Source organism: Rhinolophus hipposideros, assembly GCF_964194185.1.
Source record: "Rhinolophus hipposideros genome assembly, chromosome: 10".
Classification (NCBI taxonomy): domain Eukaryota; kingdom Metazoa; phylum Chordata; class Mammalia; order Chiroptera; family Rhinolophidae; genus Rhinolophus; species Rhinolophus hipposideros.
The window spans coordinates 48868711-48882338 of record NC_138056.1 but is presented as its reverse complement, the minus strand read 5'-3'; the positions used below and the strand labels follow the sequence as shown (position 1 = coordinate 48882338).

The 13628-nt window shown below is 55.0% G+C and overlaps 1 protein-coding gene across 3 annotated transcripts; it reads right to left on the bottom strand.

The window, feature by feature from the left end:
• Positions 1-796: 796 nt before the first annotated feature.
• SERPINH1 (serpin family H member 1) lies at positions 797-10426 on the bottom strand. 3 transcript variants are annotated; one of them, XM_081062816.1, is made up of 7 exons: positions 10233-10335; positions 8821-8864; positions 8699-8739; positions 5692-6359; positions 4455-4553; positions 4115-4347; positions 804-1803 (listed from the first exon to the last, which is right to left on the bottom strand). In XM_081062816.1, exons 4-7 carry the CDS (start codon positions 6314-6316, stop codon positions 1501-1503), a joined length of 1260 nt encoding a protein of 419 aa, XP_080918942.1. In that variant the 5' UTR covers positions 6317-6359; positions 8699-8739; positions 8821-8864; positions 10233-10335; the 3' UTR covers positions 804-1500. The 3 variants fall into 3 exon arrangements, with proteins under 3 accessions (XP_080918941.1, XP_080918942.1, XP_080918943.1); XM_081062817.1 differs by lacking the exon at positions 8699-8739 and having other exon boundaries at positions 10233-10421; XM_081062815.1 differs by lacking the exons at positions 8699-8739; positions 8821-8864 and having other exon boundaries at positions 797-1803; positions 10233-10426.
• Positions 10427-13628: the final 3202 nt, after the last annotated feature.

Genomic DNA, 13628 nt, shown 5'->3' with positions numbered 1-13628 from the left:
ACAGGACAGACCTAGAGCTCTGAAAAGTTGTGTTAAAATTCTGTTGCAGTAATAAATGGGAGTGAATCAGCTGGCCTTTCTGCAGCCCTATTCGTATCTTAGAGGACTCCAACTGGGTCGCCCAGCCAGGCCGGGGCTCTTTCCCTGGACCAACAACCTCCAGAGCAGAGCTGTTGAGATGAGGAAGCCAGAGGTGCCCAGACAGGAAATGACCTGTCCAAGGTCACACAGCCAGCAAGCAGCAGAGATGGGCTAAGAATCCTTTCTCCTGCCTCCCCCGTCATGGGGGTCTTCTGTCCTGTGCATCCCAAACGCCCTCTCCCTCCCTAAGCTGTAGGAGCCCAGAGCTCCAGAAGAGGGAACTAAAGTGAGGCAGACTGTCTGGCTCCTCCTTTTCTACGACAAACGCACAGAGCAAGGATCCCACAAGCCCCTTCCTTCCAAAGCCATGTCCGGTCACGCAGTCTGAGCTTGTACCCTCTGGCCCTGGATGTGGATGAGGTCAGCTTGAAGTGAAAGGCTAGGGGGCTGAAGCCTGGAGTCCTGCACAACAGGACTGGGATACCCTGGGCTCCAGGTTCAGCACCATCACTCCGACCCTGCATCCACCTCTCCAGGGCAGACAGAGCCGAAAAACAATCTCCTGAGTCAGCATATAGCAGGCCTGGCGCACAGCAACATCTGCAGTTAGCTGCCAGCATTTCAGGACCTTACATGGACTGTTAGTAGCAAACCTGGCTTCACAGAAGGAGCCCCTGTACCCTGGGAAGAATGACATGGGAATCTCTGATCCAATCATGTTTGTGTGCCAACAAAATTTCACTGGAAAAGTTTTATTGAAAAAAAATTGTACAAATAAGTTCTTGGTTTGACAGCAACAAAGGCTCATTTTCTCCCCATCATTGAAAATCTATTAAAGGGAAAAAGTTCATCCCTACAATGCTTGACCAGAGTCTGCCCAGGAGCCCCACCCACCATGAGCTATTTCCTGATCCCTCTCAGGGGGGCCAGGGCCACTGTGGGTGTGCCTGTCCCAGGGGCTGCAGCACCTAGTTTGATAGTTGAGGGAAGTTGGGAGAAGACTGGAATAGAGCTGGTGGGGCAGAGGGGACTGAGGTGGTGGTCGTGTCAGAAAAGAGGGTCCCCATTCCACCAGGGCTTGGCTGAACCCCCCAGCTCAATTCTGTCTCCCAAATGAGAAAGCACTTGGCTATAAATATGAACACTGATTGAGGCAGGCTTGTTCCTAGGACTCTGAGGACAGGGCATGCTGACGATTGTCCAGGTCCCACAGCATCATGATGTCTGGTGGCCCATGTCCAAGCAGAGGGAATTCTGGCTGGGAAGGTCTGCTCAGACACACAGGAAGTCTGCTGTTCCCCCACCCACCCACCCCATGGAATATCCAAGGTCAGTACCTCAGCTCCCCCCACCCCCTTAGCACCCATATATCTCAGGAGCCTTCAGCTGCCTCCTGCCATCTCGTGGCCACCCAGGGCCCTACAACTCATCTCGCATCTTGTCACCCTTGGGCCGGACCAGGCGCCCAATGAACAACAGGGAACCACTCTGGGAGTCTCGAACCAAGAAGATGAAGGGGTGGTCGGCATAGAAGAGCTTGGGACTGCGCAGCTCCTCGCGCCCATAGATGTCCTGGTCAAAGGGGTTGCCCTCTGTGTCCCACTCGAAGGCGGTGGCATGGAACACACTGGCCAGGTACAGGTCCTTCTTGCCCGACATGCGCGACAGGTCTGCCTTATTCTTGTCGATGGCCTCAGTCAGACCCAGGCCAGCCAGGTGTTTCTATGGGAACAGGTGAGTGCCAGGTGAGGTCACAGTAGGCAAGGCTTGCAGACCCTCCCCCTCCACCCATACTGTCTACCATCTCCCGCCCTGCCTGTACCTCACAGCAGTGCATTCCTACTCCCTGGTCACCTTCAGTTCTCATGACAACCCTGCAAGAGCTTCTAGTTGGCACTCCAGATGAGGAAACTGAGACTCAGGGAAAAGGCAGAATGTATCCCTGACCCTGCCAAGAAATCTTGACTAGTACTTCTCGAAGTATGGGTCACAGACAGCTAGCATCAGCACCACCTGGGAGTTTATATGAAACACACATTCCTTGACCCCAGCCTGGAACCACAATCAGAATCTCTGCAGGGAGACCCAGAACCTTTTTAACAAACTCTCCAGGTAATTCTTGGCACACTTGAGTCTGAGAAAGACTGAATTAAGGATAGCCATTACCCCATTACTCTGGGGCTTAAAACCTTTCCAGAGTGCTATGATGTCTGGGATTTGCTTCCAAGTAATGTGATGGGGGAGGAATGGGCGTGTACTCGTAGGTGAATCCTCATTGGTCATGAGTGGATGGATGATGGCTGAAGCTGGATGAATGGATACATTGTACTAATCTGTTTTTATACAATTCCATAGTAAAACCTTAAAACACATATCCACAAACATACATACACACACAAACCCCTTACCCATGGCTCTGCACAGCCCTCGGAAGCCAAGTACAAGCTCTTTCACAGGTGATCTGTGCTTACATTGTAGCCTCACCCCTTAGGCGTGTGCCACCCTGTTCTCCATCCGACAAGCTCACTGAACAACTGGCAAAGGCATTTGATGGCTGCCCTCTCTCCCTGTGGCACTCGTTAGACATCATGTTGTTCAGAAGCCTTCCCTACCCCACAAGACCGGAGCAACGCCTCTCTGGGCTTCAGCACCCCTGGCCTCTCTCTGACTATCTGTGTTTAGTCCTGTCTGTCTCTCCCACGTGACTCAGACCTCCCCCAGGGCAGGGCCCGTGTCCAGGGCTCTCTCTGGCTCTCGGTGTGGAAGAGGCAGCAGTAAAGGACTGTGGGCTGAGTGAACAACAGCCTTTGGGGCCAAGGCTTCTGCAGGACACTCCACCTCCCAGCCTAGCCAAATAGGCCGTAGACCTGGGAGCCCGAGAGGTGGGTGGTCCCGAAACAGGCATTCTAGGCCAAGCTACTCTAATCCCGATGATCTTGCACAAGTCACCCACTTCGAATTTCCCAACTCAATCTACCCCACAGACTGCTGGGTAGTGTGCACACCCAGGGTTCCATGAAGACCCTGGAGAAAGAAGGGGAGAAGGGATTCATATAATAGCCACTGCAGAAGAGGCTGGAGAAGAGCAGGGATAGACCCAGGAGGAAGACAGTGATGGCTCCTCACCGGACATCATAGGGCTATCTTCAGTACAGACCATCCAAGCTCCACTAGTCTCTTTGGTTTGGAGCCTAAGCCTCATTTCACCTCAAGCTTTCTCTCTCCACTCTCTCAACAGCAAGTCTTCAGCAAGACTTCAGCAAGAATTCAGTGGGTGAGAGGCCTGCCAAGGAACCTTATCTGGCATCCAAAGCAGGAATAAGATGAAATTTCCCTTTGGAGTATATTTAAAAAAAATCTCTCTCTCTCCTGATTGACAAACAGGCCACCCTGAGCTTTCACCTTGAGGACTAATTGCAGCTGCACCACTTACTAGCCAGGGTGACCTTAGCAAGTCACTGCTGCTCCCCGAGTTGCTGCCCACCACCCAGGGTGGTCCCGAGGCGGAATTCATGTTGAGTGAGTAGGTTGTTTCCAGCCATCCCAAGTGACCCATACCTGAAAGTCCTGATTAGCCTTACTATAGCATGGGGGACAATCCTCCACCTCGAACAGTCCGTACTGGGGGCACTCAGACTCCCAGAGGAAGCAGCGCACAGGATTAAGGGCATGGCTTGGTGCCAGAGTTACTACTGGCTGTGTGACTTTGGATATGTTATTTAACCCAAGCCTCAGTTTCCACAGCTATAAGATAAGGTTGACAGCCCTACCTAATGAGGATTAAGAGTTTAATACATATAAAGTGCTTAGGAGAGTGCCTGGCATGCAGCAAGTGCTCAATTCTCTTTAGCCACTGATGGTATCATCTTCCTATGGGCAGAGCCCATGCCTCCTCCCCGTTACCCCCACAGCTGAGACCAGGACAGCCTGCACACCCAGAGGGGCTCAGGACAGACCTGCTGAGCTGGTGAATGGGTGCCCAAGTACCCCCCTCCTTCAAGCCTGGAAGCCCCCACGTTGGGCCGCCCCTCACCTGCAGGTCGTGGGTCACCTCCACCACGCCCTTGGGCAGGGAGATGGCGACAGCCTTCTTCTGCATCTTCCCCATCCAGATCTTCAGCTGCTCTTTGGTCAGCATCTTTTCAAGGCGCTCAAGGGGCTCCACGTGGTGGGGCATGAGGATGATGAGGCTGGACAGCTTGTGGGCCAGGGGCATCTCCACGATTTGCAGCTTCTCCTTCTCATCGTCATAGTAGTTGTAGAGGCCTGGGAGAAGAGCAGAGAGGGCACTGGGCAGGCTGTGGGGTGAAGGGGGGCCAGGCCCCGAGCACCCTCAGATCCCCACCTTGGCCCCCAGCGCTACAAGGCACTACCTGTCCGGTGCATCATCGTGACACCCACGGTGTAGGAACGGGTCACCATGAAACCTCGGTTATCCACCATCTTATGGTGGAATCTCTCATCCCAGTGTGCTGTAGTGGGAAGTAGAATACCAGGTCAGAAATAGACGCCCCCTCCCTCGAGACGCAGCCCTTCCCAACCGCATACCTGGATTTATTCCAGCCACAGGCCTTTGTTGTAGTCTTCTGGCCTCCGTTGCAGCCCACCTCCCCCGAGAATCCAGCCCAGAGTACATGCTCCCTGCTTTGGGGTGTGGGGGCCTTGGCCCCAGGACATGCAGCCTGAAGATTGCCTCTCTACAATCAAGGCTGACTGTGCCACATGGCAGAGAACTCCTTCAGGAGGACCCTCGGTCAGCCACCACCATGTCCACCCTCTACCCTGGCGCCTGTCAGGCATTTGGACAACATATGCTAAGCTCTATTTCCCACCCCACCTGCTAACTGAGGGGTATGTGCCCTAGGCAGGTAGTACCTCAAGACCACCCTTAAGTCTTGTCTGCAAATCCCATCTCTGTGGCCAGAAAAATGACCCAAAAACTGTATATGTGACAGTGGCCTAAGCCCTGACCTGTGTTCAAATCCAGCCTCAGCTGCTCACTGGCTGTGAGACCTTTCACTACTCGGTCACTTCATTGGTAAAATGGGGGTTACCTCATTCTCATAGCACACCATGAGGGGAACAGTGTTATTCATACAGGTACTCAAAAACACACATTCACCCTAATTCAACACAGAAGCACCTGGGGCTGCGTCCTGGCTCTGCTACCTCCTAGTGGAGCCTCAGTTTCCTTACCTGTGAAATGGAGGTAACACCACCTGTCCCCAGGGTGGCTTTGAGGATCAGGCAAGATCACAGGTGTGGAGCCTTTCTCCAGCTTACCACTGAGGCAGAAGTAATTACTGAATTGTACTGATTCCAAGCAAGCTATAGCACTTTGTTGGGATGAAACACAGTAGGAGCACATCCTCTGGAGTTTCTCTGCAGGCCTTGAGTCTCCCCTTCCTTTAGACACAGCGCTTCCCCTGTCTGAACTTAGTATCTTATATGTAAGATACTTTAATAACTGCCTGCCTCCACGGTTGTTTTAATTCAACGACAAGCAGCCAGGTGCTCGGCACAGGAATACAGATTTAACTTGCCAAAGGCTCGGGGGACAGGAGGCTCCCCCCAGCCCCACCACGCCCAGCCCTGCCCCTCCGGACTCACGCTTGAAGAACATGGCGTTGACCAGTAGCGCACCGTCCGTGCGCTCCACCTCTTTGGTGACCTCAGGCAGCTTGCCGTCGGTGGTCTGGGCCGCCCATTCATTGATGGACTGCAGGGCGCTGCGCTTGTCGCGGAAGTTGATCTTGGAGTGCTCGCAGTTGTAGTGCTGCTTGCTGCTGCGCACGAAGTCCTCCGCGAAGCTCACGGAGCTGGGGCCGTACAGGCGGCTGCCCAGCTTCCAGGTCACATTGCGCGCAGTGCTGTTGCTGACCGAGCGCAGCAGCTCGCCCAGGCCCGCGTGCACCTCCTCGTCGCGCAGCTGCTCCGCACTCAGTACTGCCTTGGCCTGTGACGCTGTCGCCGCCTTGCCGCCCAGCGACACTAATCCCAGCGACGAGGCCACCACCACTGGCGACAACAGGATGTTCTCCACCGCCTGATCCTTGGCCATGGCCTGGTAGAGACTAAAGGCCAGGCCAGTGCTGCGCTCAGCCAGTGTGGCTGCCTTGGGGCTCAGCTTCTCCGCGGTGCCAGGGGCTGCTGCGGCCGCCGCGGGTTTCTTCACCTCGGCGGCCAGGGCCACGGCCAGGAGGCAGAAGGTGCTGGTGAGCAGGAGTGAGCGCATGGCTGGGAGGCGGGTTGCTTGCACCACAGAGGACCTGTGAGGGCTGCAGAGAGAGCCAGGTCCTGAAGCCCTACCTAGATGGTCCTCCCCAACAACCATCCCCCACCTGCTGGCCACCACCAAGTTCCCTGAAGATGGGAGCAAGGGAGCCCCAAAATCTGGGGAGCTCAGACCTAACCTTGGGCTGTCCAGATTGGAGGGGTCTCAGTCTGCCTATCTTACAGAGAGGCCTGCTTTGACCTCCCATCCAAAGCAGGGTTCCTGGGTTCCACCTCCACCCTAGTGTTTTCTTGCACTGAACTTGCAACACTTAGACCGACATGTTTATTTTGTATTATTTCCATCCCTAACTAGTCTGTGACCTCCAAGACAGGAAACCTAGCCAGTCTGGCTTCCCTCTATATCCCCAGTGCCTAGCATACAATAGGCTTCCGCAATTGGTAAAGGAACAGAAACAAGGGTCACTTGGCCATCCCTGAGGTCCCCAGTATGTGTAAAGGTTAATTCTGATCTCATACAACCCTAAGGCCCTTTTCCAATGGAAGAATGTGGCAGATGGGCTGAGGGTCAGCATGAAGCCCAGGGGCCTGCCTGTGCAAAGGATGTAGGCCTGCTCCTCCCCCATGCCTTTCATTCTGCCCTGGATGTTAATGAGTCATTGGTTGGTTCACTCATTAAATGAACCACCTACTGCCCTAAGGGTGACCTTGAGAGTGTGTGTGCACACACGTGCGCATGTCTACCCCTTTCTGAGCCTTACTCTCCATTTTCCAAGTTGTAAGGGTCTCCGTCTCCATGCCCAAGGCCTCTATCTTGGCAGGGACTTGCCTGCCCATCTGCCCACAGCCCTTGGAGCAGATAGGAAATCCCCAGGATGAAAGCTGGGTTGGGTTGGGGAGTAGGTTTCCTGAGAGGAAGGATACTGGGGGAGGGGGTAAGTCACGGCTCAAAGGAGCAATGACACCTCTACCTCTTCTCCAAAAGGTGGCCAGATGTGTGTTCAGCCTCCCAGGAAGCTGGGGATAGCCACTGCCACACAGACCATCTGCTTTGTGGCTTTAGGGTTGCCCACAGGTCCCATCTCTAAACCACAGCAGTAGCAATGGCCCTTAGGACAAGCCTCCCTTCTCCTTCTGCGGCGTCCAATCAGGACAGTCTCTTCTCATGGGGCACGTCCACACTCCCCCTCCTTCAGGTCATTTCCCCCTCTACTTCATGCAGCAGGACAGAAGAGGAGATAGCAGGACACGGGGAAGGGTTAGAAGGTACACTGGTGGAGGCTGGGATCCCACTGCTCTGGCAAATGCCATCTTGTGGCCCTTCTCAAGGAAGACTGAAAACTCAGAATCCTGGTGGAAGACCCTCAGGACTTGCGCCTGCCTGTGGGAGCACAGAGTTTCTGGGAAGGCTCTACTGCTGCAGGGGTCCTGTGAACCCCCTCTCCTGGGCTGCCCATCCTTGAAGGTACAGGGCAAAGGAGAAGCAAAGGGTGCATGGGGAAAGAGATGGGGAGAGAGGGAAGGCCACAGAGATTCACAACTACCTGGGGGAAGGTCCATGAGAGACCCTAGAGTACAGATTGTAGGGGTAAGAGAGAAACTTACTCTAAAGTACCGCTTGGGGAGGAGACAGCTCAGGGCCTTGCCACCTGCCTCCCAGCCCTAACTCCTTCCCCCCCAGGCCTGGAGTCTCAAAGGCAGTGACTACATAGTTATTGTACAAACAAGTGCACTTAAGAGAGTAGAATGAGGCCCTACGAATGGTGCCAACACAACCGGCACACTGTCACCCTCTTCAAAGGCCACCTCTAGTCCAGAGAGCTGACGCCACAGCTCAGCTCTGCAGAGGCCACCAGCATCCCCCTTGGGAGACCATCAAGAAGTAGAGCTCACAGTCCCGCCACGTGGCAGACACCATCTTGACAGCCCCCACCCCCAGCCAACCAGAACCTCAAAGGGCTGGGAGGGGCTTTCCAAGAAAGCTCCAAATGACTAGTTTGGAATTCCTCAGGCAGCCACACAGCTGCGCTCCTGCTCCTGCTCCTGCTCCAGCTACGTGGCAGGCTGGAAACTGAATTATCTCCACCCACCAGAGGGGGGCTTCCAGCCTGGGAAGCAGGAGGCTTGGGTTCTGGTCCCAGAGGGTACCATGGAACCTCCCTTGCATTAGCCCCCAGCCCACACATGGCTCTCTGCAGGGAGCTGTGCGGCTGTGGAGAAGGGCTGCCCTGTTAACCCAGCAACAAGAACGGAGGAAGGCAAGTCACTGCAAGCAAGCCAGCCTCCCACAGCCCAGCCCATGTTGCCACAGAAATCCCAGCCCTTAGGCCAAGATTAGATGATTTACAGTCCCACAAAGAAAGATACACGATCAGATGCCCACAGCGAGCCAGCCAGACTGAGCTGAGACTGGATTCTGGGTTTCTGTTAAGAAAAAGGAAAGGAAAGCAGCTGCCAACGGGGTCATCAGAGAGGAGCTCAAACACTTGAGGAGGTCTAAAGTACCTTGAAACTGCCTCAGGGGGAGGTCAATGCCTGCCTTTTTCATTCTGAAAGAAAACAGAAGAGTGAGGAGGATGGGATAGGGACGCTGGGGTTGTGGTGAGGAAAGGCCTGGAAGGCCCAGCCCCCAAAAGGGACCCCATCTACACTGCCCCTGGCACAAAGGGAGGCCTAACCAGTCCCAGATCTACAGGGACCTTGGATCCACCTCACTGTACAGTGGGAGAAACTGAGGCCAGAGAGGGGCAGGGAAGCACCCCAGGCCCACAGGGATCCGTGGGGGCCTCCTTCCTCCCAGAAGCACCCACAGACCCCTCCTGAGGGCTGGATGTGGTGTCCTGTTACACAGCCAGTAAAAAACATTTCTGCTGGGAATCCTGGTGACCAGAGACTAGAGGGGACCCGAGGCCTCAGGGAGGGGGGATGGGCAGATGAACCATCTGAGGACGGGAGGGTGTGGTCCTAGTCAGAGGCTCCCAGGGAACCAAAGCCCGGTGTCCCTCCATCCGGGCCCTGCAGCCCAGAGGGACCAGGCGGAAACCCGGGAAGAGGAGGGGCCAGGCCTTGTGGCTCATTCTTCTTCCTCCAGCGGCCTGGGGAATGTCCCTAAGCTGGGGGCAGGCAACCCCAGTCTCTGGAAGTAGCCTTAAATCTGCAGTTACTCGAAGAACCAGGTGGCAGTAGACAGAATCAGAGTGGGTGCCTCAAAGCATTCTAGTTAGCCCTCCCTCCTGGTGGAAGGGTGCAGACGCTGCTGCCTCCTCATTCCTTTTGGAGGGGGTGTAGGGGAGAATGCTGGTCGAGTCCTCCCTCCAGCTGCCATCTACACACGCAGGCTTCTGATTAGAAATGAAGCCACCGTTGGTGGCTCCTCCCAAACCCTGGGGACCCCAAGAGCCAAGACCTCCCACCCCAGGAAAAGCCCAAACTATTTCACCTCTTGTCCTACCACCCTGCCTTCAGGAGGCTCACAATGCCCCTACAAGCCAGTAAGGAGGCTGGCCCACCAATCCCTGCAGTCCCTGGGCCTCAACCGCAGAACTGGAGGCGCCCGCCCGCCCTGCAGAGCCGGCCTGGCCCATCAGCACTTGCTGGAAGGGGCCCCAGACCCATCTCCTCCTTGACCCCGCGGGGGGTCGAGCCTCAGCATCCTGGCTCCAGGCCCACTGCTTCCTCTGCCAGCACACCCCTGCCCCACACTTTGGGGGAGCCCTGCACTTTTTCGGGATCCTCCAAGTGCTGGACTCCACAATCGGCTCTGGTCTCCACCCTGGCCCTCAGGCTAGCTCCGCCGTAGCCCCGAGTTCTCGATCCGAACCCTTCAGCTGCCCCCAAAGTGCCAGGGCCTCTAGTTGGCCTCCAACCCCCCCCCAGAGCGCCCGCCGCCCCGCAGACCCGGCGGCCCCGCCCCTCACCTGCGCCGCGCCGGGCGGGGGCCGGGATGGGACTCGCACAGCGGCCGCGGATGGATTCTTCTCCCCGCCGATCCCCTCTCCGCAGGTCTATATATGGCGTCCCCTCCTCCTGCCCTTGCGGAGAAACTTCTGGAAAGTTGGAAGAGCTTCCGGAGGGCGCCCCGGCTCCGCCAAAAAAAGCCAAAGACCTCCCCCAAACCGCCCCGGCTCCCGCCCCTCCCTCCCTCGGAGGGCGCTCTCGCGGCCGCTGGGTCCTATTGCCCCATCATTGGATGGGGCGCCGGGAGCCGCCGCCGGGGGGGGGGGGGGGGGCGGGGAGGCGGGGAGTTGGGGCTGCTGGGCTGGACAGCACGCGGGGCTCTAGGACCCAGCTCCCCCGAGAGGAGCACCCTCCGACCCGGGCTCTCCGCACCAGCCAGCTTCCCCCGATGCACGTTCCTTCCAGTATCCCTTTCCCTGCAGGGGCTCTGCCCGGAATGGATCCACTCCCCCCATTTTAGAGCTGAAACTAACTGGGTCCTCCTACGCACCCCTTCCTCAGTCAGGGCCCTCTCTCCTTTGTCTTAGGGGAGGTGGTCAGAGGTTGGGAGGCAGAGCCCTTTTCCATCTGCAGTTTGTTCTGGAGACCTTGGCTGGAGCTCAGCTTCAGTAACCGCCTGGAAGGGGAGTGGGGTTGGACCAGACGCAGTACTTGCCCCTCACCCGCTGAAGTCTTGGAGAGATAGAGGCAGAGGCACCTGGGGCACATCAGGCGGTCTGGCGGGGCCTGGAGGGATACAGGGTTAGGAAACCCTGGCTGTTCACTAAGTAAGATGCTGTGTGACACTAAGCAAGTCACTTTTCTGGGCCTCAGTTCCTTTGTGTAATGTGGTGCTCAGTCATTCCTTGCTTCCTTCCCTGTCTGTCTTTGTCTTTCTCTCTCCTTGGTCATCCCTGTCTGGGCCCCTCCCACAGGTTCCAGGTCTCACTGTCAACTCTTCCCACCCCACCTCCCACAACTGATAAGCCCCTTGATCTCTGAGCTCTGCTGGGGTATTCATTTCTGTCCTAGGAACTGAAGAGACAGCAGAGAACAGGGCAAAGTCCCTACCCTTGACCAGAACATTCTGAGTTGGGAATGTAAATGTTAGTAGGGAACTCAGGAAGGCAGACGATTGTTTAGGACACCCTGCCCCCATCTTCTTTAATAATGAAATGACAGATAACAGATGGGCACAGTATAAAGAGGAAAGCACTGAGTAAAGAGACACTTCATTCATTCACTCATTCATTCATTCATTCAACTAACTGTGCAGAGCATCTTCTTTCTTCCAGGTATATTTGTATCTTGGGGAGAAAATGAGGCCAAGCAACGGCTGGTGAATCATCTGGGTCCCTGGCAGCTGGGGTGGGGGAGGGCCCTTTCTGGTGGTGGTGACTAACTACTCAGTCTGGGTTAGGCTGCTGCTGCTCAAAGTCTGATGGCAAGGACTGTGGGAAATCTGAGATCCCATGAGCTTCTGACTCTTCGAATCAGGGTCAAAGATTTGATTACTTGAACCCTAACGTGATCATCATAGAATATGACGTTTTGCTCGAAGCCCCCTAGAATTTTTGAATCCACCTAAGGAGTCTCAGAATGTCAAAGAATCTGACAGTAAAAGTATTAAGGACTCAGGGCTGCAAGGCATCCTAGAAGTCGAGAATTCCTGTCTACAGCCCCAGGCAAAAGTTCTCCCTGTAGTATCCCAAAAAGGGGGATACTTCAGCCAGCACCCAGACACTTCCAGGGACTCTGAGCTCACTCCCTTGGTGGCAGCCCAGGATTCTTGCTCAGGACTGGTCGAGTCATTAACACAATCTTCCCACATGAGTGTGTGTTCACCCCTTTGGGGTGGCTGTCCTGGTCGCTATATGCTTCCTTCCTACCTCAATTGTGTATTGCTTTTAAGGGTAAGTCCTGACTATCTGAGGAAACCACATAGGTCCCGGGCCAGACCCCTCCCTCTACCTCACCCCCCCTCTCCCGAGCCCCAGGCTGGGCCCTCTGATGGTATTTGGCCAGTGAGTTAAGGATCCATCAAAGCTGGTGGAATGAAGGAGAGGTTCATCTTGGTTTCCAGCAGATCCAGATGTCAAAATCCCAGAGATTTCCTTTCTTCCACTCTTTTTCATCTCTTAGCTCTCTGAGGTTTCACCAACAGTGAGGGGAAAGCTGAGCACTATGACTCAGTTACTGCCCTGAGGGGAAAGGGCAAACTGAGGCTCCTGCTGTGAGATAAATCTAGAATCCTAGAAGGTCAGAGTGGAAAGGACCAATGCCCTCTATTTACATAGGGAAGCTGAGGCCTAGGGAGGAGGCTGGGTCTGCAGCCCCTCTGCCAGCTCCACCAGACGCCTACTGTGTAGTTCAGAGAGGGCCAGAAGCCTCCTCTGTGCTGCATTATGTCTGTGATATCACCCTGTATTGTCACTGAATGTCACTGGAGACTTTGGAAGGGCAGGACTTTCTCCTTCTCACTCGGAGTCCCCAGTACCCGGCATGGGGCATGCGCAGAGAGGCACTTGGTAAGTGTGGCCAATGGTGCTTCTCTCACTAGTGATGGGAAGTGGCTGCCTGAATCTGCTGGGCTCTAAGCACAGCCTCCCTGAAGAAAAAAGGGCAAGGCTCCTTTAAATTTCCAAGATCAGCAAAAAATATTTCAAGAGCCTTTGCCACATTATTCTTAGCTCTAAGCCCAGCCCAGGCCCTGCTGACTGCAGCCATTCCCCTACATTCCCAGGCTGCGCTTTCTGGAAAAAGCACTCTTATTGGAGTGGGGAGAGGGTCTGAAATGCAGAGCAACTCTAGCATTTCAGGTCTGGATTCCTCCCGTGCATTTAGCTCCCTGCGGGTCCCCACTTCCCACATGGGCTCAGCTGGAAATTCTCTAGGTCCCAAGAAGTGTGGGCAGCAGGAAATAGAAAATCATCAAGGTCAACTGTACAGAAAGGAAAACTGAAGTCCAGAGAGGGGCAGGAATTTGCCCAAGGTCATACAGCAAGTCAGAAGTGGAGCTGGGCCCTCCCTCACACCGGGGACCCTCAGCCTTCCCCACCCCACAATCTTCTAACTGACCCAACCAGGTAGGCAGGCCCAGTTCTGCCAGGTATTGCAGAAATAGCTTTCTTTGGTATCAGTGGCTAGATTCATGCAGTCCTTATCCTAAGAGAAAAACTAACATGTTAGTTAAGTGCCCAGCACATTCATATTATCACATTGAATACTGTCAAGTTAACTAAAAACGCCCTGGTTTTAAACATGAGGAAACAGCATCTCAGGGAGACTACGTGTGTCTAAGGGCATACAGCAAGTTGCAGTCAGAGCTGCAATTTGAACTGGGGCTGTTTGTCCACAGGAAGGTAGGAGAGGGGAGA

Bases quoted from the DNA above. Each gene is read 5' to 3' on its own strand.
- SERPINH1 (XM_081062815.1), bottom strand. From the start codon at position 6,316: ATGCGCTCACTCCTGCTCACCAGCACCTTCTGCCTCCTGGCCGTGGCC. The intron at 4,554-5,691 runs GTGAGTCCGGAG...TTCCCACTACAG, and splicing joins CAACGCCATGTTCTTCAAGC to CACACTGGGATGAGAGATTC. The intron at 1,804-4,114 runs GTGAGGGGCGGC...CTGTTCCCATAG, and splicing joins AGGTGACCCACGACCTGCAG to AAACACCTGGCTGGCCTGGG.